General features: G+C 44.3%; 1 protein-coding gene across 3 annotated transcripts; it reads right to left on the minus strand.

The window, feature by feature from the left end:
* Positions 1 to 624: 624 nt before the first annotated feature.
* Positions 625 to 9,309, minus strand: CSRP2 (cysteine and glycine rich protein 2). 3 transcript variants are annotated; one of them, XM_015628101.3, is made up of 6 exons: positions 9,240 to 9,309; positions 5,572 to 5,692; positions 3,471 to 3,639; positions 2,347 to 2,479; positions 1,581 to 1,674; positions 625 to 982 (listed from the first exon to the last, which is right to left on the minus strand). In XM_015628101.3, exons 2-6 carry the CDS (start codon positions 5,681 to 5,683, stop codon positions 906 to 908), a joined length of 585 nt encoding a protein of 194 aa, XP_015483587.1. In that variant the 5' UTR covers positions 5,684 to 5,692; positions 9,240 to 9,309; the 3' UTR covers positions 625 to 905. The 3 variants fall into 3 exon arrangements, with proteins under 3 accessions (XP_015483587.1, XP_015483586.1, XP_015483588.1); XM_015628100.2 differs by lacking the exon at positions 9,240 to 9,309 and adding an exon at positions 8,436 to 8,458; XM_015628102.3 differs by lacking the exon at positions 9,240 to 9,309 and adding an exon at positions 6,135 to 6,159.
* Between the last annotated feature and the right edge of the window lie 17,891 nt (positions 9,310 to 27,200).

The following is a 27,200-nucleotide window of genomic DNA, read 5'->3' on the forward strand; positions in this document are numbered from 1 at the left end:
AGTTCTAATCTTTCTTGCTCTGTGAACTGGACAAGCTCCTGGGTCACATTTTGAGCTGGCTTGTTTTTCCTCCTATCCACATGGTTCCTTTATAATCTGTACAAAATGCTCATTGTGTATTATTTTGAGTAGTACATACTTTTTTAATTAGACTTTTGGGTTGAACTGCTTCACTGCCTCAGACCATGGGCATAGGTGTTGCTTGAAACTGCTTTAGACTGTGCTGATACACTTGCTTAATGTTTTGTTGCAACATTCCCAGTCTTGAATGTGTTTCCATGAATTCAGTGTTGTGAAGGGTTCTTTTATCCCAGAAATGTATCAGCCTGCTTCCCAAACCAGAAAAGAGTTTCAAAGCTTGTTTTTTTAAAACCTAATAACTTCTTAATCTGCAGCTGTCTCAGTGGAATATTCCTGTGCAGTAAGTTCTGTGCATAACAGCACCTCCAGACTATTATGGTGAAAATGGTTTGTTTTTCATTTACTAGAGACTCTGTGCCAGAGACAAGCAGCCATTTAGGCACAGTTACCCCTTCTCTATCACTTTAGAGCTGTGTCACCATCCACAGCCCTAGAGCAACACTCCCCTCACTTTTGTTGCAGACAAAGTAGGCAACACTTAGATTCATGTATATCAAGATTTATGTATATCAACAAGCAAAGCTTTATTGATTAGATTTATGTATATCAACAAGCAAAGCTTTATTGAATTGATACTCAGTATTAAAGGTGTTACAATGTGATACACAAGGTGAGGAAAAAAAGCAGTGTGTGTGTTTTTAAAATCATCAGCTGAAGGTACACTACAGTAACTAGTATCTGTTTCACAGTAGTTAGTAACATTTAAGATACTCTTGTTCCTTCTAGCAGGATCTCAGCAGAGCTGGAAGGCGTTTTTAGCCCCCTCACTGGGCGTGAACAAGGGCACCTGCTCCCTGGCCATACCCAAATCCCTTGGGGCCAAAGTTCTTTGCGTAACAACCTGTGAGAAAGATGAACATGCAGTAGCTTAATCTTCTGGCACGTTAATTAAGAACAGCACTGTCTAGGCTAATCCTCTCAGCAATTCCTCCTTAGTCACTAGAATATCCCCCTGGGAAGCAACGCTTAGAAACATTTTGTTAAACCACATAACTAACAGGACTGAACTCGGTAGCCAGGACTGTTTGGTCTGTGTAGCTCCCAGCCCACTCTATGAGAGCAACTCACAGGTCGGTTCTGGGGCTTGGTATCTGTTAAGGCATTTGTTGTCATCAAACCACTGTGTGGATCAAGTTTATATCCACAATGACCCAAAGCAGAGCAGGATGCTTGCTGGCTTGTTTCCTTACTCTGATCAGGCAGAGGGCAAGGCTGCTGCTGCATTTATCAGTATGTGAGGTTTTACTCGATGCAGATGTCAACTACATCAGCAGCTTCAGTAATCTCATATATTACTCTATTCCTATGACTTACAGAGCACTTTCATGTCAACATAAGCCTGAAAGTTTCTTATATCAGCCATATATTGACCATTTGACATTATCTTGATCAAGACATTATCTTGACCCATAAACAAACAGTCTTTACTTTTTTCTCACCTTTACAATAGATTTCTCCCTCTTTTTCAGTTAGGGTTGTAGATTCTAAGCTTTTTCCACACTTGGCACATCGGAAGCAGTTCTTGTGCCATGGCTAGAAAAAAAATAAAAAAGACAGTATTAATACACAGGATCCCAAAGTTGGTAAAAAACCACATTAACTGGATATATCTGCATCACTGTTGATTACAGACTGAAAGTGCAGCTGAAGTGAAAATCAGCTGAAGTGCACCAGTAGCAGACAAGAGCATCTGCATTTCTGTGAGCAGCACAGCCCAAGATCCCACCAAGCATCCTGCTCAGAGCACCATTCTGAAAGATTTGGGCTTGCTGTGATCAATTCAGAGCACATCTTGGCTCTCTGTAGAGAGTCAGTCAGACAGCTGGCAGACTGACATGCAGTTTTACTTGGTATTTTCAAGAGACCATCCCCCTTTTGCTGAAACGTTCAGTCTCCCTCACAAGCTTCACACCTCAAGATTGTTTCCTCTTCTGGGTGAGAGGGGCTTCTGTAGTCTGCTTCAAGTCTCTAGCACGAGACGATATTAAATCTTCACCTCTGAAATCTAAGGTGATCACTCATCACCCTGCATTTCAACTGTTTTTTTTTTTAATTAAGTAGACTGATTTTACTATTCCCAGTGCAAATAAATGCAATTTTAAGGTAACTGCCCTGCAGTTGGTTCCCTGCTGGGACCAACATAACACACCTTACTCAGTTAAAAGTCCACGTAGCAGGTACAAAACAGCACATGCAGTTTCTTACCTTTCCAGCTCCTATTACTTTCTCTGCTGCATAAACAGAATCACCACACCTTGAGCATTTCTCTGTCCCTCCAAACTTCTGAGCAAACTTGGAAGGGTTTGGATTTGTGGTGGGCCGGTGGGGAGAAGGCGTGCTGAAAGAAACAGGACATTTGTTTTCGCTACTCTTTTACTAAACAATCTCTCGCTCTGCCTAGCAACATCAACAGACCAGCATCCAGCACATGGTACAGAATACAGTACTGCTGCAAAACTGGAGAAGTAAGTTACCAGCAAGGCCATCCAATTACATTTGGTAGGGAAAAAACCAAAGCCACAACAATAAAAAGAGAAAGGCCATGCTTTAAAGGATAAAAAATAAGCCAGTGTAAAGGCTAATTTCCTGAGGAGCCTTCCCCTTTTCACTTAACTAGAAGAGCTAAACTCTATGAGGACATGGATTTTCCAGATAATAAGCTACAAATAATTCTGTTAAGGTTCTGTCCACTGATTATAATCAGGAGCGTGAATGGATCACTGAACCTGGCTGGAGAGCATACATGATATAAACGTTAAGCAGTAATTTGGGAACTTGTATGAAGCAAGTTCTGAGACACACCTCAGCTTCTTTCTACATGCTTTGCTTCACAGCAAGAACTTAATCAGACTAGGAATGTTTACTATTTAATGTGACTTTTGGTTTTGGCTATAATTAAGCACAAATGGTTCTTCATTTGCTAGTTAAAAATTCATTCTGCTTGTAGCCCCAGATTCTCAGCTGTCCAAGTCCATCCCTGCAAGAACATGTTGAGCATTGCATTTCCAACTTATTTAGGAGGGCAGTGTGAGACCCACAGTCACCTCTGTGAGCTTATGCAATGCCATCAGCAGCTCCATAATCCAATCCTCTATGGCTCATTCATAGGGTGTGTCTTTGCTTGCACTAATTCCTACTGTTCCAGCTCACATAGTCACCAGTGGGAGCTTTGTGCACTGCAGGTTCAATGCCCTGCATTCAACTAGACTGGAGTATTTTGCAGCATTTCTATTCCAAACAGGAACATAAACAAAATCCAGCCTGAAAGACTCCTCTGAAAACAGTACTGAAGGACAAGGGCCATGCACCCCCCAACTCAGTTCACTCACTTCTCAGGCTTGATGCCTAGTCTCTCTCCCCTGTCCATGTTCAGCGTGCCTGCCCCTTGGCCATATCCATAGCCTTTTGGGCCATATTTCTTCCCATAGCAAGATTTACAGTAAACTTCAGCATCGTGAATTGCTACAGTTGTGCTGTCCAAGTTTTTCCGGCAGACCACTGGAGGAAAAAAAAAAAGTTAAACTGCCTTAAGGGACTATTTCCATCAGCACATATTGTAAGCCAAAAATCAAGTGAGAAGTGATGTTATGGGTTTCCCTGTCCAAAACTCTTCCCATTAGGCTGTGGGACCACCGGAGATTAGAGGGAGCAAGTTGCTGTTTGAATCTGTGAATTATGCTTAGCCCTGTAAAGGGCTCTATTTCCCTCCCACCTCTTCATGACCGTGACATTTAAAGCCTGAAAACTTGCTGTTGTTTGATGAATGAGGCTGCTCAGAAACCCAGAGAGGGCAGTCAGCAGTTTCCCTTGACAGATGCCATACAGCAGGAAGAAAAAGCCTGTCTTACAGAAGAGCCCCTGTCCTCCCCTTTGGGCCAGGGTGGGGCTGGGAAAAAAAACAAACCTTCAAGGTTCTCCCCCCACCCCCACCTCAATACTGGGCAGAGCTGGGTCTGGTTCACAGCTGTCACCAGAGGGGCTGTGCTTTTCTGGCATTCCTACATTGCCCTTCAGCACAATGCAAGCCCTCTCTCTACTCAAGGTTACAGTAGAAGGGATAACTATTTCCTTCTTTAACCTCCTTTTGTATGCCAACTGGCACACACTTTCCATCTGCAACAACATTATGCCCATGAAAAAGAATCTGGGGAGAAATAAAAAACAACACCCTCATGAATGTTTTGTTCAAAAATTAAATGCTTTCAAAACACTGGGTGACTTTTGCTTATGGCAACCATTAGCTCCATTCTTCTTATAAGCCACTAATATCCAATAAGTAAATCAATTAATGCATGTTTGTTAAGTCTACAGACTTTAACCCCAACAGAAGTATGCACTAAGGAAAACCATGTATTCAGACACACTAGAGCCATTGTTTGACTGTAAGTTCCAGGTTTCTTTTAATAGTAACTCCCATAAAAGGCTGAAAGTGAGGCAGCTGAGGCATCTAATCTTTGTTTTTTGTAACCACTGGTAGAGCTCAAGGAAAGGAGCGTAGGTGTGCCAAGGCTCTCAATGCCAGCATAGCACACCAAGGTTAGGCAGCAGACTTAACAGCAAACTTGTTTGAGGGGCCCAGCTGTAACTGCAGCCAATGTAAGAAGGCTAAACCTAGCTCTGGCCATATATATTAATCACCAACAAGTAGGGCAAAACAGTACCTCATGTTTGCAATAAGGTAAAATTCTCTTGATTCAGACACAGAGGCTGTCTGTTTGCAAAACTGGAGCCTCCAATTCACAGGGACCCTTTGTTCCCTTCATCTAAGCAGAGGTATTTTCAGCAGAGAAAGTTATTTTCAATGCCTCACTGGGCTTGTTGGTTGGACTGGAAAATAATGCTTTGGACTCCTTTCATCTGAAATAAACCACAGGCCTCTGTGCCAAGAAAGTTTAGGCTTTTGGCCGTGCTAAAGCATCAACAACTCGGCTGTGCTCATGCGCGCTCCTGTCCTGGTCTGAGCAGGACTCCAGAGCAGCAGTTTGATAGCTGTTCCTTCAGCTTCTGCCAGCCCCAGGACCATGGGGAGAAGCCCAGCTGAGCTCAGAGCAGTGCAAACAAGGCTCTGCCACTGGCTTTCCTACTCTGCATGAGCAATAGTTAAGTCAGGTTTACAACCTCAGGAACCCTTAGATGCCCAAGGAAAAGGCTGGCAAGAGTACAAATGTCTCTGCTCTGAGACGTACAACCCCTGATATGATAAAACCTCTCCAGGAGGTGAGTTCTCCCCTCGGGGATGCCAAGCCCAGGAGGCACATGGGGAAGCAGGAATCCGCCTCAACATGTGATGGACAAAGTCACCTCTGGCCACTGCCATCCCCAGTGCCTCACAGGTACCAGCTGAGTCTGGGATGCCTCCTGTGAACCATCCCCTTGCTGCTGTGACCCCCACAGCTACACCAGGAGAGATTTTTGGCGGAGAATACTTACTGCAGAGGAAGCAGCACCGGTGGAAGCTCCTCCCATCACACTGCACCTCCTCAGCATGGTAGACGGTGCGGCCACAGGCACCGCACTTGTTGCCACCTCCCCAGTTCGGCATGGTGGTTCTCTGTGCCCAGCCAGAGGAAGGGAGAAGGGGAGACATTTGTTAAACACAGTGTGCTCCACCGTGCTGGCCCCAGAACAGCTGGGGTTACAGGCTCCTTTAAACCAGATCTGTGAAGTTTGTGTGGCATTAGAGCATAACCCTGCAATTTCATCAATTGTTTAAAAACGTGACCTTCCACTGCGTGAGAAGTTTTTGGGACCAGTTCAACTTCCCAGCTCTTCAGATGCCAGACCAGACTTAAAGGCTTAGGCAGGCTCTCTACGGCTATTTGTAAAAGCAGACGAACTGGCAAGGGGAACAGAGACCACTGCTGCTGAACAGCAAGAAAAACAGAGACACAGTCTTCACGAGCCATGTCCTCTGTCCCTGCCTGGGGATTTTGAAAGTTACATAAATTGGATATGCACAAATTACAGTTTCATGCACAAGAGCTTTACTGTACCTGGAACGAATGTCCCCCAGATGGATATAATTTCAGTTTCTATGCTTCATTACTGCTGGGCCTCTTGTCTGATAGAAGCAATCCAATTGTGCCAACAATGGTGTTTTGTTTTACTGCAGGGCCTATCATTTGGGATGTGGTACAAGCCAAAGTTCACTTCACCAGAAAACCACCTATTAGGGTTGTAGGAACATTCTGAACTCCTTTGAGATCACACCTGCACTTCAAAGAAGCTTAAGGGGGATTATTTTCCAGGGATTCCACCCCTGTTACATGAACTGCACCTTTACCAGGCAGGTATATCAACCAAACCCAACTGCTCAAGTAGCCACAGCTGATATAAAAGGATCCTGCATTACTTGCAATGGACACTCACCAAACTGGGGACAGGCATCTCACTCATTGTGTTAACCTGTAGCTTTGGGAACAGTCTTTTACATTAAGCCAGAAGCAGTGTCTGTCCCATCTCAAGCTGATCTTCTCCCTCCAGAACTCCCCTGCACTCTCTGTCACCACCCCCAGCAGTTCTCCCCAAGCTCGATGAGGAGCTCCTCCTATTAACTGTCTGAGGTTAAAGTTCCAAAGCAGAGCCCTGCCCATCACCTTCGGGATTTCTGGGGCTTTCCTCCTGCCACCACCACCACGAGCTAACACAGCTGTGTTTGCTGAAGGCTCATCTCGCTATCAGCCCTGAACTTGCCCTTGGCTTGTGACTGCTGTTTAATGCTGGTTTGCTCTCCTGCAGCTCAGTGCCACCACCTCTCACCAGCACAGAGGCCAACAGCAGCCAGACAGGGTTACTGCCTCCATGAGCTTAACCCAGCAGAGCTGCTCAGCACTCATCACCCACAGTGCTCCTTACTGATCCTCATTTCACACAGGGTTTTTGGGTGAGGACCATGGTTTGCCCACTGGAAGCCTAGAGGGCACCTCCTGCCACCCTATCCCACCAGCAAGAGCATTCCCTCCCTGCAGAGTTCCCACAGCAGTGCTGAAGTACAGGTCAACTACTAGGGAGGGAGGCTGGGAAAGAATTTCTTGGGAGCTTCTGACTTTTCTCCACAAAACTCACTTGCAGTCACCCTGAGAAGCTCTCCTAGGCCTGACAAGGGAAAGATACGCACAACAGCATCCCCACACAAAGCCCACAGCCTGCTGCCTTCCTTCAGTTAACTTTGCACTCATCCCTCTGAGCCAGAAGCAAAGGACTACCAATCTCCAGTCGCCTCCCTGATCAATAGAGGAGCTGGAAGTGCCACCACAGGGAGCCAGACAGGAGCACTTTGCTTCAAGAGCTCCTTTCTCTAAGGGGCTCTTCTCCCAGTGTGTGGGACATGCCTCAGCGCAGAGCAAGCTGCCTCGCACCCCAGGCAAGGTGGAACAGACTCACAAATCACAACAGAGAGCAGCAGTTTTGGCTAAGCCTGAATTACGTGACCCATCCTGCTTGGTAAAACAAGCCTCCTGCCCCAGCAGCATGAGCAGCAGTTTTAGGGATGCAAGGTAGGACGTGTGGTTCCCGAGTAAGACATGCTGCCAGGTAGCTGCTACAAGATCTTTGTCCAAGACAAGCAGACAGCCATTCATGGCATGCGGGAAAATAAGATTAGTTTATTAACCTAAATTGGGGCACCTTAGGTACATTCCTAACCAACAGCTTAGGAAACTTCCTCAGAGTGGCTGAGCAGTGCCATTTGCACACTGACACCAATTACTGAGACAGCCCTTTGTTTAATACTTCCATGGGATTAGCATCATTACTGCTCTGTGGTTTAGCACTAATACCCTGACCCAGCTAATAAAATTAGTTTTATGACATTTTCCACTTTGCTTTTGTCATTCTTGGCACTACTGTACAGTCTAAAAATTGAGATTCCATTTCTTTTATTCAAGTGCTTGGCTGTGCTACTGCACAGCAGCTGACATCAATCACAGCAAAGAGCGTCCTTAGTTGACGAGAATATAGGCTGCACAACACTTTGGAAAAGGAATGCATGGATTGGGAGGAGGGGGGAAAAAAAGAAAAAAAAAAAAAAGAAGAGATTCCTTTCTACTCTGTATGCTTTCCAAAATGTAAATGGTATTTGGTACAAGAACTACTTCTGTCTTTTCCTCTCATCATCCCCATGCTCATGTTCTTTTGTGCATTTACATAAGCCTACACTATTATTTTAATAATTTTGTTAGCAAACAATGTTTTAGTTTTCACACACACTAGAGCTGAGGGCCTGAATAAAGGTTTCCCCAGCTTTGCCCCAGATTTCACGTGCAATATTGGGCAACACAGGGTGCAGCACCAACCTTTCTTCCCGAGCGAGACAAAATACTAGACGACCCGACAATCATTAGCTAACTCAAAACCTCTGGTAAGGGCTTTGGGAATTCATTAAATGAAAAACAAAAAGGAACTTTAGCCAGCACTTCAAGGTAACAGTATTCTCTTCCAGAGAAGGTATTTCCATTTATCCTCCCATGATGTTCCTATGGCGGTCTGCGTGGGAAGAACGGCAATATTTCCTCAGTTACTCAGCAGCAGGGGCTCTCAGGCCGGTGTCCCGGGGCAGCCGTGCCCCGGCACAGCGCACAGTGCTGCTGCCCGCTCCTCCGCTGCAGGCTCCTTCCCGAGCCCCACAGGAGCAGCTGCCGACCTCCAGCCCCGCCCCAAGCCTGCCCTGCTCCCTCGGGACTCGGCGGCTACTTCATGCAAGCCTCCGGGGAGCTCAAAAGCAGCAATTAGACATCCAGGTGATCTCACTGCCGGCTGTCGGCTGCGGCTCGATGGCAGCCGCTTGTACCCCGCACGTCATCCACGGGACAAGCCACGGCAGCCGCCAACTCCTCTCCGACCCGCTTGCTAGCGGCAGCTCTTATTCAAGAGACCTAAGACAGCCGCATGACAGACACACGAGAATTCCAGGCTATCCGGTTATCCTGGACGGCTTTTTTGGCTGCCCGTCGGGAAAGCCCGGTGCATGGCAGCTGCATCATTAGAGCGGCCAAGCGGCAGCAGCGGGTGAGCATCGCCCGCCGCCGCCTCCCCCTCACCGGCACCGCCACCCCCGACCGCTGCCGGGCCTGTCCAGCCCACCGTGCCCCGGCACTCACCTCAGCTCGGCTCGGCGCGTTTCGGCACGGCGCGGCCCCGCGGCGCCTTAAAGGGCCGGGGCGGAGCCGTGAGGGCCCGGCCCAGCCCCCGCTCCAGGCCCCGCTCCTGGCGCGGCTCTGCCCGCGCTGGGCCGGCCCAGGCCGAGGGACAGAGGGGCTCGGCCCGGCCGTGGCCGCCCGGGAGGCAGCAGGACATGTCCCAGCTGAGCCTCAGACCACAGGACCCCAGTTTGTGGTTCTACCCAATTTTAGGATTTTGCTTGACGTTCTTGCAGGTTCCGTGACGGTGTTTTCCCAGAACACGGGAAAGGGACGTTTTCCCTAGAGCAGGGGTCGGGAAAGAGGTTTCCCAGGACGTGAGGAGCGGGCGAAGGCAGGAGCCCGTGCCCGGCTCGTGGGAGCCTCGGGGAACTCGGCACCGCAGCTCCCGCCGAAACACTGCTCCCGTGGGGACTGATGAGGAGAGGCCTTGATAGTTTTCACAAAAGGCCAGCAATTAGAGCTGTTTACAGCATGCTGGAGAAAACTGCCCGAGGCTTCAGCTGCTTTTTGTAAGTGTCCCCATCTCCCAGTTTCCCAGGGCTGCTGCGCACTGGCTCTGTCGGTCTCAGGATTATGCACAGGACTCCCTGTGTCTAGCGGGACGTGTGGGTTTATCCCCTCTTCATTATTAATCCAATACCGAATCACCTCCTCGTTGTCCACAGGAATGCCGGGCAGCACGGGCACGACCTTTTCTCACACACCAGACAGCCCTAGGCACGGAGCCCAGCGAGCTGGGTGGAGGCAGCACCTGCGAGCCCTCCTGCACAAGCACCGTGCAGGGAGATGGGCTGTGTGCTGGCCGGGGTGGAACACGTCCCGCCGAGCTGTTGGCACAGACAGCTGGGTGACACTCAGCCTGGGCCCAAACTGCCTTACTGTGAGGTGACTGAAGGTGAGCTCCACACCAGACCAGAGAATGAGAAGGGTTACCTGTTCTCTCCCCTTAAAATGTTCTTTCCATGTTCTGCAGCCCGTGTGTTGGCAGCTGCAACTTGCTGAGATTTTTTTGCTTTCTGTTTTTTTAATTTTCTTTGTTTAATTTGTAATGAATTTTGAATGATCAGACTGTACATGATTTACGTGCATCTCAGAGGCCTGCTCCATAAGAAAAGCTGGTATCTGTTGCTGTGGAACAAGTTGATGTTCCCTGTAAGCAAGACCAAGAGTCTGACATCAAGCATCATAGCAAAAACTTTATGCTAGGCTTTGAGGGAAGCGAGCACTAGGAGAAGCAGAAGTGTTAGCAACTCATTTCTCGAATTGGAGGTTGCATGAAGGGAGAGGATCTCTCAAATCCTGACAAGTAAGAGGTGTATGAGTCAGAGCAGGCTGACTCCATTTGCTGCAAGAAATGCCTGTGCTCTCTTGTCCAACCTGTCCTGCTCCCAGCCCTGCTGGAACTGCATGTGATGATGCTAAGTTATTTATCATGTCTCCTCGGGTAGCCTCCAGAGCTAATAGATTCTGTCTTTTGATAACATTTCCTACAGACTATAAAAAATAAACAGCAGACATCCCAATGGGAAGAGAGAACTTAGCAGACCTAGTAAGGTCTGACCATACTCAAAGAAAGGAAATTCTCACTGTGACTAAGAGGCCACGCTTGTGTGAAATAAAATACTCTTCAGTGGTGAGGCACTGCTGAGTGAGCTAGAAGACAGTCTGACATCCTGTATTTAATTTTCTCTTGTTTAGTACTTAGATTGTCAGAAACAGAGTAACTGAGAGTCAGATGTAAGTATATCAAGTAAGTCCATTACTATAGGAACAATATTAAGGGATACATTACTGCAATGCTTGGGAATAATACCTTGGAATGAAGGAAAACAAATGAAAGAATGAAAACTTTTACCACATAACTTGATTGATATGGACTATTTTTATTAATAAATCTTATAAGTATGCATATGTATATTTGTGGTCTATAAATACATAGTTGTTTTATTTATACACATACTTATTCTATCTTCTCTGCAGGTCTCTTTTTCTCTATTTCTTTCCTGAGAGCACAGTTCAGAATTTAAGATAAAGCCTGAATCCAGCCCTGCTGCATTCCTGCTTCCTGTCCTGTACTCCTTCAACCTGCCACCCTGAACATGCCTGCCATTGCCCAAGAACCCCACTGCCCCCTTCACCTTTCTCAGCATCCTTCTGACCTCATCCTATCCCTGTGTTCCTGCCTAAATCCTGCTGTAAACTACTCTTTCTGAGTCACCCAAAATTTCAGATGATAATACTCACTGGCCTGGGGAGGAATTCCCACCCAACCGCCGTGGCAGGCCCCTGTAGGCAGCCTGGCTCCTGCAGTCTGACAGCTTTTTTTTCTGGCTTTTGCCATTTTGATCTCAGCAGGTTAAAATTAGGACAGTTTATTTCTGAAAAGCAGTGCTCAAGTGTATTAACAGCTTCTGTTCCTTTCCCCTGCTGATTTGGCAGCTCAGGGACAGGGGGGTGGTGTGTATGTTTCCTCTCTCTTCTGCTTTCCTAGCCATGGGAAAGTCCACAGGCTCCACACAAAACTAGTTCTCCCTTCACATGTAAAATTCACCTGAAGCACGTTTATCACCTCAGAACAAATTTCTCAAGGTTTTAGCCATGCCGTAATTTTATGCAAGAGTTGTTTTCCATGTTTTGAAAAGCTGAGTAAACCATCAGCTTGTTTGACCTAGTTACTTCTCAAAAGACTTGGCACACATCAGTGTACTCAGGCCTTTTGCACCCACTAAGTACCTTCCACTCACCTGGGATTATCTTATCCTTGCTTGATCTTGTAAACATGGCCCATGTCTGCTTATGGCAGAGTCAATCTGCTCTGCTGGTAATCTTTGCTATCATTTTCTGAAAGTTTATTCTAGTTAGTCTAGGTTTCACTTTGCAGAGGGTATATTCATATTCTGACACTGTTTTTTGTCAGAACTAGCTTTATCCAAATACTGTTACTACTGACTAACTACCTTAAATATGTTCTCATAAGACCATAATTTTTGCTATTTTTCCTATTAGAAAAGCTGTTTTGAAGCTAGCATTAGAGTTTATTGTGTACCAGCCTGGGAGGTCAGACACTGTGCAGTGTTTTCCATGGTACATTGGTTAATTTCTCACTGGCCATCCCCCAAGCATGCCCCTAGTGAAAGGGATTTTCAAGTGCAGTATTAGTGAGTGAAAAATCAGTTTGTGCCCAGCAATACCCAGATTTGTCCTGTCACAGAAGGAACTATGTGTTTAGCTAATTTCCTCGGATAACATCCATGCATTTCAAGAGTGTTATACATTTATTCTACTATAAATACAATAATGATAAATTAGTGAATTTTGCACAAATTAATGAAAATACAACAGACAATTCTGGAGTTTACCAGAGCTGTGATTTTTTGTTTTTTAATTGTCTCTTCAAGTCCAGTGTACAGATACAGAAAACATTCTCAGTATGAGAAGATTGTGCCTTCTAAGGTTATTGATTTCTTTATTATTGGTCATGTTTTTATTTTGTTTTGCTTCAGGGGCTCCAGGCAGAAATGGAGGCAGCTGCAGGGCTGCCCACTGTTACAAGTGTAAGTGCTGATTCTTAAGGAGATTGAACAGTGGATTTTGACTCAGAGGCTCTCAGATTCCTCTCCAGTTCATCAAAGTTTTTGGGACCCAGTGTGCTCCTGGTCCACTAGGGAGATGGATCCATTTATTCTGAGGGTCTTGTATGCAACAATTCAGCCTGATGTGAGACTTATCTAAATGAAACACACGGTTTGCATCTAATCCTAAATACATTTAGTGAGGTAAGGCACAGCGTAGGCTGCCAGTGATGAAGTTATCAGATCACAGCACTGTAAAAACCGAGCAAAACATTAAAGTTACTATATTGAAGTTCTAAGGGTTTGAACAGAGATTTCTAAAAAGTCTGGGGAAACATGAGCTCTGTTTTAGATGCCAGCTCAGCAGAATATGAATACCTAGACTAGTAATGATGTCACCTCCCTGGCAGGAGGCATAATCTAGGCTGAAAGTATGGATTTCTTTAATGAAGCTCGATTTTTTCACAGTACGCTCACAAGGGCAAATTATCCCTTGTGTGTGCCATTGAAAAACCTGCAGGCAAGAGCTTCAGTAATCTCAACCATGTACAAATTCTGTTGCAGACTGACAGGATATCATTAGCGGAGGACAAAATTTGAGGACCCACACAGCTTGTTCCAATAATACTGTTACTGATTTTCAGGAGGGAAGAGAAATGTGTTTAATATTAGATATAAGGCACAGAGGGGATAGCCAGGTGAAATGGTCTGACTCTGCTGTTTTCAGAAAGTTCCAGAAGTTTCAGAAAGTCTCCAGCTCCATCAGGCTGCTGAGGGAGTTACCCAGATAGCAGTGTCTCCAAATATATAATGTCAAAAAGCACTGGTTGGGCTGAAAAAAAGAGCCCATATGATCTTTTTTCCCCCCATTGTCCCCTTTCCCAGTAACTCTTAGGACTCTAAACCCTTCTCCACCACGCCAGCACGTCTGCATGCAGCTTCTTGTCCTGATAAGAAGAGGAAGCTCAAAGGCAAGTTATGCCAGGGCGTTACATCACCTGTGAGCAGCCTTCCTCAGAGCCACTGGAATTGTTGTGCCAGAGCTCCCTGCTAAGTGTTGTGAGAAAGAAAAGGGCGGACAGTTTCCAAGTTGCATTGTGTTGCCATTACGTGAAGTTTCCAGCATCCTTACATCAAAGGAAAAGCATTTCAGACTCCACAGAAACAGCTAGGGGGTGGTCAGCAGTAAACCCAGCAACGTGCTGATGCTTGCTGCGAGCCATTGCTACAAAAGCTGTGCCTGCCTCTGGCAGCGCAACACGCTAAGATGCAATGATGCTTTACCTTTCCCAGACTAGCAACATCAGAGGTAGAGTAAGGAAGTGAGAAATTTGGAAGGAAAACTGTCCCCCTGAAGGAGAATAAGCTATTGAGTGTGGTGGGGCTGGTAGTTTCTAAATACGTCTCCTTGCAGCCAGCAGTGCTTTAATTACCCTGACTCTCTGCAGCGGGGTTTGGTGGGATTTTGTTCTCATCTGAACAAAACATGAGCATCAAACTCCTTTTTACTGACTGTAATGACGGTGACAAGCACGTGTCATTTGGGAATGTATGAGCATGCTGTGAACCTGTTTTTCTCCAGTAGTAGAAAAGGATAAGGTAGGTAAACCTCATCTCACATTAAATCTCGTGGTGGGAGAAAGACAGGAATCTCCATAAATATGATTGTGCTTCATTAGCAGCCAGTGAAGGGGAATAGGTGGCACTGGTCACCGCTTTGGTGGTGCTTCTAAGACTGGGTGTGGGAGCAGCAACAAAAGCCAGCCATAAGATATAGTCCTCTCTGATTCCCTTGGCCTGAAAACTGAGCACCTGAAGCAGGCTCTGTCTAAAAAAGCAGGGGTATTCTGACTGCAGGCAGCTTGCCAAGGGAGACCCGTGCCTGAGAGCTATTCCCAACCTGCAGAACTCCTGGTTTGGTGCCTAGCAGCTGTGAGTCTGAGCCCCTGTGGTGAACCAGCAGCAACACTGCATTTGTGTGATGCCTTTCTCCAGTGGATACCAGCTACAGGTGAGGCTGCATTAGCTCCTGCCATGGAAGTGAGCTTCCATTAAGCTCTATTTCTGTCTCTGACGTATTCCTGGTGTGCAGGATCCATGGCAGCAGCTGTGTGCCTGTCTTGATTTATAAGACAAATATCTGCCAAGGAAGGTGGAAAACTTCCTGGAATGGAAAGACCTCCAAATTATTGTGGCTGTGTGATATAACAGTAATGCCTCACATCTGCATTTTGAAGCTGAGCTGCTCACCTCAGTGCCATCTGAGAAGGAAAGAATACCTTGTCAGTTCATTCAGCTAACCTGGTTATTAATTAATTTAGTTATCATCACTGGTTGGAGTATTTTAATTACTTCTATCACTAAATAATTATTTGAACCAGTAAAACCAGGTAATAATAGCACCGTAAGATGCTGATGTATGCAAGGGTTTCAGCAAGGATGTTGGACCTGAGCACAAAAGCCATTGTAATGCACAGTGAGCACCTGATGCGAGCTGCCCTGCAGAAACTGCTCATTTGGGAGGCTGTTTCCCCCCATCAGCAGATACACTCATCAACCAGCCAGCACTGACGCTGGAACTTCCCATGTGCCTTAGCCCCAGTGCTCATTCCTACTCCCATTCCTGCCCATGCTTTATCCCTCTTACTGGCCACAGCTCTAACCAGGGTGCTCAACAGGCCCCAGATAAAACTGACAGTGCAAAAAGTCCTACCTAGCAGCAATGCTGCATCATCAGGAACAAATCATTGTAAGGCACTCTGCTTGTCTGTGGTTTCTTTGGATAGCAATTTATGACTCCTTCCACACACAGCAAGTGAAAACAACTGTGCTTAGGAAGAGCTCTTTGGCCAGCTCTTGCACATCACAGTCTTGGCAGTGATCCCTTTTTTCTTGGCACAAGTACAGAAGCTCTAGGAGGCTGGGGGTGTCAGAACCTCGTCTGCACGGCGCCGATGGTCAGTTTTCAGTGCTTGGCTTAGTCATTATTGTTAACACTGCATTCAAATTATGACAACCACTGTCATGCAATGAATGGTCTGTGACAGCCACACACCATCCTGCTATGATAGACCAGCGCCTGTAAAGTACAGATCTCTTTTGCTGAGAAATGCGGGCATAAAAAAGCAATGAAAGAGCTGAAAGGATTCCTATGGTAATTTTATCACTTGGAAAGAAGATCCAGCATCAACAACAGTGAAATTCCATGGTCAGGAAAAAGCCCAAATAATTTCCAATATTTTCCTTAATTGGATTACAAATGCCACCTTTGGAATACATTTTGAAATCAATTATTCTTTTCTCTTTGTTTTGCTGTCAGTTTGTTTTCTGCACTTCATTAAGCAAGGCAACGAAATGAGTCTGTTTTGTTTCTTATTGATTCTGCTTTGTGTTTGAAGTCAGTTTATCTTTCTAGATACTAGGCCACAGTAAACTGTTTTCTTTCCTAGCACAGATGAGATAGCTGTCTGCACAACCTTTAAAAATAGGGAATTGCCATTGTCTACCACAGAGTAATTTCTGGTCTTCCTTGAAGTCTATATTCTTCCATACATTTAATTGAAAGACATATTAATCATAAAAGAGATTGTAGGGAGGTTGGGAAGAGCCTTCTTAACCCAAGCCCAAGAGGAGATGTACTAACAGAGATTGAAGGTGATGTGGTTGAGATTTATTATCTAAAGGGTAGGAATTAAAAAAGGATTTTAAAAAGTAATATTCTGGAAGTTGTTTTGTAGGCATAAGTGGGAACACTGTGGCAGGTAGAAGAGAAAGAGTTAAGCTCATAGTAGGCGTAGGAAACAAAGAGAGTGAACAGAGTAAATGTGTAAATAGGGGAAACAAGATGAGTGGTGCTAAGGGGAACTGGAACAGAGATAAGAAGGAAGATAATATGCAAGATCCTAGTGGAAAAGTTTGTGGAGGAGGACAAAGAACCATCATTTAATGCTGTTTGTTTGAGACTGGAGACTGACCTAGGAAGACGGTATCAGCATGAGAGAGGTTTTAGTATTAGGTTAAAAAAATTTAAAATTCAGAAGTTTATTAACTCTAAACTGACTATGAGATGCACAAACACATGTACTTTCTATATTCCTTGCAAGTTATGCTACTATTTGTACAGTTTGATTTATCTTTGATTTTATTTTTTTGTCCAAAGATTTTTTTCCTACAGCAGTCCAGATGTTCTTTACTCTTAATTAATGATACATTAATTGGAATTTAAGCATTTAAGGGTGTTCTTTTCTTGCCACTGAAAGGTTTGTTCTCATAGCTGAAAATAATTTGCACATTTTGTCAGAGACTGAATTTTATGTCAGAAATGTATAAACTGCTATCTGTCTGTCTGTCTATCTATCTATCTGGATACAGATATGGACCTGTTGGAATGGGTCCAGAGAAAGCCAGAACAGGGATCAGAGGTCTGGAACACCTCTTGTATGAAGGCAGGCTGAGAGAGCTGTGGATGTTCAGCCTGGAGAAGAGAAGGCTCCAGGGACACCTTTTAGCACTTTCCAGTGCCTAAAGGAGGCTGACAAGAAAGCTGGAGAGGGAGTTTTCACAAGGGCATGTAGAGATAGGGCAAGGGGAATGGCTTCAAACTGAAAGGGGTAGGTTTAGTTTAGGTATTAGGAAGAAATTCTTTACTGTGAGGGTGGTGAGGCACTGGAACAGGTTGCAAGAGAAGTTGTGGATGCCCCATTCCTGCAAGTGTTCAAAGTCATGTTGGCTGGGGCTTTGAGCATCCTGGTCTAGTAAAAGGTGTCACTCATTGCAGGGGGTGTTAGACTAGATGGACTTTAAAGGTCCATTCCAACTGAAACTAATCTGTGATGCTATGATACTGATGCCTGTGGTTTTTTGATCCTAGGCTATACACATTATTATTTATTCTCTGTTATTTGCTCAGCACAGGGACACACCCACCAGTCCAATGGAAATCACCTAAACATGTTTGCTCTCAATTGAAAACTTGTAAGTTACCATGTTGTACACAGCAGTTTAATAGTTTTTAATGCTTTGTGTGCACATAACAGCCTCAGTGTCATGGTTCAGAGTGGGAGGAATGGCAGAAGGTTTTTGGCATTTCTCTCTCCCAGGGGCTGGTGTAGGCTGTGCTATAGCAGCTCTGTCTGCCGGCTGTTGCTGAGCTGCAAAACCCTCCTAAGAGCAGGTGATCCCCTTGTCTAGCCAAGGCTGAGGCCAAATCAAAACCCCACCAATCACAGAATCATAGGATGGTTTGGATTGGAAAGGATCTTAAAAGTTTGCCTAGTTCCAACCCTCCCCTCACCATGGTAGCTATAAGCCCATGGATTTCAGTAGGTTTTGGATGCTTTTTTTCTCCTTTTCCTTGGCCATCTTACCCCTGTCAAGGGAGGATGGCAGCTAACATTGTGATCACTGAGCAGGGGCAGTAAGTTTTAGAAAGCCATATCCCTATCACAGCTGGTTGCAGCTATAATCAAAGGTCACTAATTAAAGGTCAACAATCTAGTCTGAAGATGAAATGTTAGGCAACATTCTTATGGTGCTGGTCATTTAGCAAGCAGCCTGCTGTCTGTCCCTCCTCTACCATACGTGGTTTCAGTCTTGTTCCTGCAGTGAGCCACAACTTCTCTTTGTCCAAACAGCAAATTGTCAGCACAACTCAGGCCAAAACCTGCAGAAATGGCAGTGGAACAAAAGTGCAACAAACACTGAAAAATTTCAGTAGGTATTGCAGCATTAAAAGCTTATTAATTTTTCAATGCAAAACGTAACTGCTGTGCTTGCTTTACAAGAGAAAGAAAATACTTTAGTTTCCAGCTCACGATAATTTGGTGTGAATCAGGCCTTGTAAAGGCCCCTTGGCATTGTACGCGTTCTTCCAAACCTGGATTTTACTGTTCTGAGAGCAATTACGTGGGCCTGAAATTCACAGCTAAAATTTGTTTTGATTTATTTACATGTAATTGTTGTCAGGCAACCAGATACTGTTTTCAATTAGGCATTATGTTCCTAGCAAGAGGGTTAAGGAAATCAAAAGTAATTAGCTCTCCTGAAAAGCAGCCATTTTATGCCAAACAGGAGAGGACTTTTATTTTTGCAAAAGATGTAACGTAAAATAGAACTGCTTTGCAGGCTAGCACAGTTTTTACTGTTTGGTAATACTTTTGATGGTCTTTAATAATGAGAGAAGGGAATGGGGCAATTCCATTGCCTGTGGTGAATTTGGAGTCTGGTGGCAAAACCGGTATGGAAATCAGCTGAGAGATGAGCATTCAACCATTGGATGAGACTCTTGCTGATAATTTGGGGTAACCAGTGCTGCTAATTTCCAACACCTGTTTTGCTTGAGCAGAGGTATTCCCAAATTTAGGGCAAAGAGCAGAAGCCCCCTCATGTGCATATTGCCACCTCTCTCAGCCCACCTGGCTTGCTCTTACCAGTCTGGTGTTTCAGGAAAATGTTCCTTAAGAAAGAGCTGGCATGCTTCAGGAGTACAGTTCTTGTTTGGAGAGATGGCAGGCAGGCTGGTTAGATGCTCAATCAGTTTTTGATCATGCAGGTTTACTGTAGGGCACCTGGACACCCTGGAGGCTTGGAGGCATAGGAGATTCCTATCAGTTTCTTTCCTTGCTTCCAGCCCATTGTTTCACAGCCCAGCAATAAGTACAAGGCTGGCATGGCACTCAGCCAGTCATTTTTTCAGCCTGTTTGCCCATGTTTTGGTCTGATTGTATGTGGTTAGGCCTGTGACAGCTCAGTGAGGTTTCACTACTGAGGATGGAGACCCTTCACTTGTCTGTGGATGTTTGTGGGGGTCGGCACATCACTGGGGCCTTGTTTGAAATGACTTTGTATAAATGAGGGCTGCCTGGTCCTGCAAGTGGAGACCCTTGACAGGTTTCCTGCCATCAGGACACTGCTCTTGTTGCTCTGGACTTGTATAACCAGACAGTCCCTCTTAAATGAGGAAAGTCAGTGCTTCTTGGAGTTGTTTATTTTAGCTACTGTAACTTTGTATGATATTCAAATCTGAGTGAATGTAATCCTTGTGTTTTCTATCCTAATCACCTTAGTAATGTGTGTGGAAGTTCCAGGGGCTGTTCACTAACTTACACAAGCATTTCCTGATACTCATTTTGCTTGCATTGCCTTTTTACTCCTCCTGCTCTTGCTGTATGGAAAATGCAGGACATAACATGTTGCTTAATCCTTTATTTTCCCCTGTGCCTGGCAGTCTTTTCTGCCACCTTCACTCCAAAGCCTTAATCTGACATATTTTGCTCCTCCTTGCCTTAGAGCAGCCCTCAAGTTTGTATGGAATGCGCACAGATGCATGTGCACATGTGTACATATCTATATACAAACTTATTATTTTCACGTGGACTGGGAGGACAACATGGTTTACATCATCTCACATCTATTGCCCTGACCTTTTCAAATAACTCATATGATTTCAGTGCCATTTTAATTTGTCTTAGTAGTAAGTTTGCAGTTGAATTTATATAGCATTTTATAGTTTGAGTCTTTTTTTCCCCACTAATATACAAATATATCATGCAAATACTCTAATGTTAGAATTTCACTGTGCTGTAAATAATTTCATGTATAGATGAGGAACAGACTTTTGATTTACTACTGTCTGTCTGAATTAGTCATATATGGTAAATTTCTCTAAAGGGGTCACATTTGACCCAAGGTGTCTGTTATTGTTGGCATTAAGTGCTATGCTTTCTAGAGCTGCTAGACTGCTCATGGCACTGGACCAATTTGTTATTTTGGGAGTAGATAAAGTCTTTGTTTATCCTTCTGGCACTCAGTGTAGCTCTTAAAAACGGTGTTCTTTGTTTTGCTAAGGTATTCTGTTCCTCTTAAATCTGCTCCAGTCTATGGGGTTTTGTCAAAGGAGACAAGAGGCCTGAGTATTAGGTGTTCTCTTTCTTGGATGTCTTCCCAGAAGGCTCAATTTCAGGTGGGTGGGAGGGGGACAGGAGCAGATAATGTACAATACCGTGCTTGTACATTGCAGTGTCAGCACTCCAGCATTTGTCTAAAACCAGCAGCTGTCACTGTTGCTGACGTTCACTAGATGTCAGATATGATTTTCATACTATACAATAGTACCTGGAGAAGTTGAATCATACTTTTTTCCATGTCTGTGTGTTACCTCACTGTGTACAACTTAGAGTCACGTCCTGCAGAGGACTTGGGCAGTTAAAGTGTGGGGACTTTTACCTGTTGGCAAAATGTCCTCAGTTCCTGATTTTAAGATGGCTGGACCTGCATGTTTACACAGAGACCCAGGGCTGCCCCAGCTCTGGCACAGATGTTACCTCGGGGTGTGGAGGATACCGGAGACCAGCTGGGATCCTAAGCAAAATGTTCCTGCCCCGCAGCCATTGCCGTGCTTAGTACACAGACAGGATTGTTCTCGCAGAAATACCATTGCCAGCTTCCCTGAAGGCAGCCTGTGGTGCTATTGTGTGCCACAGCCTTGCAATTAGAGCAGTTAACAGGAGTCTGGGAAACCTGGATTTAGGTCTCTTTCCAGGCAGAAGGGAGGCCAGGCGTCCCTTGCCAGGCTCCAAGCTACCCTGTGGGAGTGGGACTGTTACTTGTGGGTGCAGAAGGGGCCGGCCCTGCTGGAATAAGAGTTTATCCCCCCTGCTCTTCCTTATGCCTAGGGCTGCTGTAGTTCAGCACTCAGGAACTGCGTCCTGTAAGAGCATCCATAGAGGTCTGAGCATCTGTACTGCTCCGGGGTCCGTGGGCTTGATCCCAGCTGAGGCTTTCATCTTGTTACACAGCTGAGACAGCTTTTTGTGAAGCTCAGGATGTCAGTGGGCTCCAATGATTTACAATCCAGAGCAGTTTTCTAGACTCAGGCTCTGTACTTATGCTATTTTTATTACAAAAGTTCCCAACAATGCCTTTTGTTTGGTCAGGGATGAAGTAAGTAAGCTCCCTGATAAAATGCCCACTTAAGGACATACTTAAGTCCCCATCATCTTGAATGACTCTTGAGCGGGCACCCCGTAGCTGTTTTGCAGAACAGAGCTGTGACCCACAGGACCTGATTTCACTGTGCCTGCTTGAGCATTGTAGTCGGTGGGATGAAGGGCTGGTATTGCCATGCTCGAATCTTGGAGCTGAGTAGGGTTTCAGGCTTGAATTCTTAGTAGAAGACACAATCACCCCTGCGGATGTATAGCACAGAAATGGCACTGTGCTGTCTTTCTGTACTCTCCTGCCACAGCATGTTTTCTAGAGAGTTCAGCAGAGGTGGTAGACTTAAAACATTTTTAATTTGAGGCTCAGAAAATATCTTTCACTCCTCAGCCTTTTGAACTGAAACACTTCCATATTTTCTCAAGGCACTTATAAAAATGCCAATCAATGAAAATATGTCCAAGAAAATGCCAATCAATGAAAATATGTCCAGGAATCCAGTTTTCCAGGAGATACCTCCTCATTCATCACCAGTTCAAATTTACAATGCAAAAGGCCTAATTCAACAAAGTAAACCCAAAAATTTACCTTAAGTACCAAGGGAGCCTTGCTGGGTACAATTCTGGCTTACATTAGCATGTGTTTGAAAATCCTGAACACAGAGACCCAATATTGGAAATACTTGTGATGGTTTGACAGCACTTATTTGGAAATGTCACTCCAGCAGCCTGTGGATCTCAGTCCAGCTCTCAGGAAAGCAGTAGGTGGGTGTCACTGATGCCCTGTACTACAGGTGCTCTGATAACAAAAGTTTAAATGATTTTTAGAGGCATGAAAATATATTCCAGCACTTGGTTAATTTTTACCTAACCTGTACAATTTAGATGGCTAAATGTCAGCTTGCAGTGTTGCTTAAACATTGGGCTGTACTTTGTCATCTTTTAGTGGTTACTTGAGGCTTAGGCATCTGGATCTTCTGAAACTCAGGTGAAGGAGCTGATGTGGACAGTCCTGTGTCACAGGTATAAGCAGTACCCCTGCAGTACATCCCTGTTTTCCTGAGACCTGGGCTTCTGGTTGTACACCCAACCTTTTGGGGGACCTGAGAGGAAGGACATGCCCCAACATCCTTGTATATAATCTAATTCTGGAATCAAGGCTTTGAAATCTCAGAGAGGCCCTTTGGTTTGTTCCTGTGAAGAGGCAGGACAGGGAATGTTGGATGCAAAGAAGGGAGGCCATCCAAAGGGAGCAGCACTTAGGTGATGGGGGCAGGCTGGTGAGCAGGGCTTGAAAGGTACCAGTGTGCTATTGCTGGCCACACCCTGAAGTCCTTGTGATACTGTTTGCTCAAGCAGGCTGTTAATATCAGATGGTTTATCCGTATAAGGTGAGGTATACACAGAGTAAGAGCATTGGTATTTGATGTCTTACAGTGAGGGAGGGAGCTGTGAAACTGCAAGTAAAGAATATGCTTTGAACACCAATTTGAATGGCAGAAGGAGGTGAGGGGTTGGACAGGATAGCAGGTCTCTTGGGTTATATCTAGAATGCATTTTAAAGCAGAAGAGCATTGCAGGTACAAGAAGATTCAGCTGCTTTTGATTCAGTGCTTTGGCCAAATCCTCACTTTGCTTGTTTTTGGCTGAGTGGCTGTAGTGGCTTGTTTCCATGGTCATTGTTGGCTCATCAGCTTTGCTCAATTCTTTGGCATTTTCAAAGGGACCAATTAAGGCCATTTCCTTGAACTTCATCATTAGAGACAATGCTCAGTTTGTGCATTCTGGTTACTTGCCAGATCTGGTGCAGCTGTCCCATGTTTGGGGACTTGTGTACAGCTTCATTTTGTGAAACTGGGATTTCTCCTGTCAGCAGAAGAAAAGTTTTCTACCTGACTTGAATTTAGCCAGGCCTAGAATGATACCCAAGAGGAAACTGGAACCCATGTTTCTTTTATTTTGAATAGATCTGCACAAACATCTGCCGTAAAGGGGGTTTTGAATTACTGGGAGCAAGGGCAAATGGGAGCACTCCATAGGGTATGGGAACATTTTGTCATGTGTAGGATTTGGGTCTTAATTTGAGTTTAGCCAAAAGAAAGGTGTCAAAATATTGTTCTTTCCAAATTCTATGCAGCGTGTATTAGAGTTGGCTGCTGAGATTTTACTTCGGTTTGCATCAAGATCATTGATACAAGTCACTAGTATAAACATTACTAAAAGGTTCATTTTTCTCCTTTAGCATGGCTTCTAATGCTCTGGAGTTTTCAGTTTTATTTTTTTTTTCCTGACTATTACTTTCTAAAAATACACATTTAATGGGTTACTTTTTTAGCTAGATAGATCTTATATGGTGTGCTCAGTGATGTTTATTGAACAAAGCTACAGTCTGGGTCAAAAGTGGTGCAAAATTGCAACTGCGCATTCCTAATATCTTTTAACAATAAAGCAATGTTGAAGAAATATAGTCACCATCCTAGAGTACCTGGCAGTGGATGCATTCTCCTACTTGAAGATTTCTTAGCATCACATCTCATGTGAGGAACTGAAACATGCTAGATTTTTTAGATGAGAAGAGTGGTGTACGGACATTTTAATTGCAGTTACCCCAGCCTGGAGCCAAGCCCCACACAGCTGCTCATTCATTTCCCCACCAGAGGGATCAAGGAGAGAACTGGAAGGGTAAAAGCCAGAAAACTCATGGATTGAGATGAAGACAGTTTACTAGGGAAAGCAGAAGCTGTGCACACAAGCAGAAGCAAAGCACAACAAGGAATGAACTCCTCACTTCCCACAAGCAGGCAGGTGTTCAGCCATCTCCAGGAGAGCCCCACCAGGTATAAATAACAGTGACTTGGGATAACAAACACCATCACTCCAAACATCACCCCCTTCCTCCTTCTTCCCCCCACTTTATACACCGAGTGTGATGTCAGATGGTCTGGAACATCCTTTTGGTCAGTTGGGGTCTCCTGTCCTGGCTGTGTCTCCTCCCAACCTCCCAGGCACCCCCAGACCCCTCCCCAGTGCGGCAACATGAAAAGCAGCAAAGGCCTTGGCCCTGTGTAAGCCCTGCTCAGCAATGACAGAAACATCTCTATGTTATCAACCTTGTGTTCAGCACAAATCCAAAACACAGCCCCACACCAGCTACTGTGAAGAAAAATAACTCTAACCCAGCCAAAACCAGCACACTGCTCAGGAAGTTAGGATCAAAGAGCAGAAATGATGCTTCATCTTTGCTTTTTTCTTAATGAATTAAACAAGTTATTTGCTCCTGTTTTGTGCTCTGTCTGGCAACCTGAAATGCATGGATCTGGTAATGACTGCTTTGCAGTAACAGATTCCTTCTCTCCTTTTTCCTTTTCCCAGCTCACTTATTTGTTTCAAATATATCCATCAATTTCTCTAAGCCCTTGTTACTGGGTTTAATTGGAAAATTCAGAAGTTGTCTGTTTCCAGATAGTAGTACAGTTAGGAATGAAAATTCAGATTGGCCCAGATTATGCAGTACAAGCAGTAAATGTACTTCAGCTAAAGAAAATCACTCCATTTGCAATGTCTTGAATGAGTGAACAGTCAAAGTGATAAATGTCATGCTTTTATAGCTTTTGTTTTCCTCAGAAAGGGTTATTAAAAAAATAACACATACATTTATTTTCAGTTCAGTATTCACCTGGATTCTGTTCTGAGATATTTAGAAGCTGCATCCTACTTGTGTCTCTGGTACCCATTTCACCTCAGCGGAAGGCACTGGGAGTTATACCACAAAAATATGTTGGTTTATGCCCAGGACTACATGTCTATTCCCCATGTACTGTGTACCAACACCCTGTGGTGAATAAACACTTGTCCAAGGATTCCTATTAAATGCAATCATTGACAGAGTTAGTTTTGGATAAGGCAAAGAACTTGGGCCTCCCTTTGCATCCATGAAACAATCTTCTGCTTTTGGCAAACTGACTTAGAAGCTTATTTGCCAGTAGATTTCCATGCTGAACAAATGAATGCAGGAAGTAAGGAGAACTAAGTACAACAGCAGATGTAGGTAATGAGTTAATAGCCCTGAAGGAGCAATGAAAGTTTTAGGATGTGGAGGTTTTCCCCCACTGCAGCATTATGACTCTTTTATATTGTGAAAGGGAAGATGATTAACCATAGCTGTGTTGCTATAATGTTATTAAATGGATGGGAGATGGTCTTTCAAGGAGACTATCAAATGGTCCAGTAGCATGGATAACTAAGTGCAGATTTCTCTGCATGACAAGACTAAGTAGTAATAACAGCTTGGGAATAATTCTAGTACATTTTTCCATTAATGAAAGTTTAATTTCTGGAACTTTTACAGGTTTTTGAAGTAACATAGACATTTCTTACCACTGAAACCCACATCTTTATTACAAAGCCAAACTGTTCTCTCTGGAACCACAGTATGCATGTTGTAACAGTACTCTCCCACAGATGATGAATACTTAGGACATATTTTTCCATGTGAATCATCCATTCACTTAAAAATAAATTCTCTTATTAAACAAAATAAAACCATGTGACAATTTTTGTAGGTTTGTCTCTCCTTTTCATTAACTTATCAATGTTTTATTACTCCCTCAAATAATTTTCTGATGATTGTATTATTTTTTCCTCTTTATCCCTTCCTCCTCTTCCTTTCAAAATAATATAAAGCAGTTTCCAGCCTCACTTTGTTGCAAGCACAGCTCAGTAAAATCAGTGACCAAGAACTGATCCTGCAGCGAGATGAATGCAAATAGAACTGTAGAGTGCCTTGAAACCAATGGTCACACAGCTGTATATGAAATTGCCTGAATGCATTTCTCTGCTGGATAAAGCCCTTAAAGAGAAAGCCATCACTGCAGTTCCTGAGCCTGATCCCTGAAGAAAACAGTCTCCACAAATTTTTTAGATTTCCTTCAAAACCAGAAGGTTACAAGGGGGCACGAAAAGCTTGTGTTGTAATGCTGGTGCTCTGGGTGAGCATCCATCTCCAGATGCTAAGTCTTGCCACAGGTGACATGGTTTTCATGGTTGTTATTGGACTGTTTCACAGCCCCAGATAAAAGATAAACAACATCCTAAGTTCCAGGACTGATTAGTTTTGATAATTGTTCTGCTGCTTGCTTTGTGTAATCTACTTCTATAAATACACACTAGGGGAATCATTTGTCTAGTGTACCATGGCACAGTAATTTCCTATATAATTTCATCCAACTGCTGCAGGAACTCATTTGAGCAATTGTTAATTAATCATTAGCAGTCATTAACTTTGGGTAGCAATGATTGCTAATCAAGATTTTCATGGTGCATTTTTTTATTTCTGAAGGTTCCTAATTAATCAAATTAGTAACATTTTTTGTTATTCGAGAAAAAGAAACAGTATGTTTCTAGCAGAACTG

Source organism: Parus major, chromosome 1A, assembly GCF_001522545.3.
Source record: "Parus major isolate Abel chromosome 1A, Parus_major1.1, whole genome shotgun sequence".
NCBI classification, from domain to species: Eukaryota; Metazoa; Chordata; class Aves; order Passeriformes; family Paridae; genus Parus; species Parus major.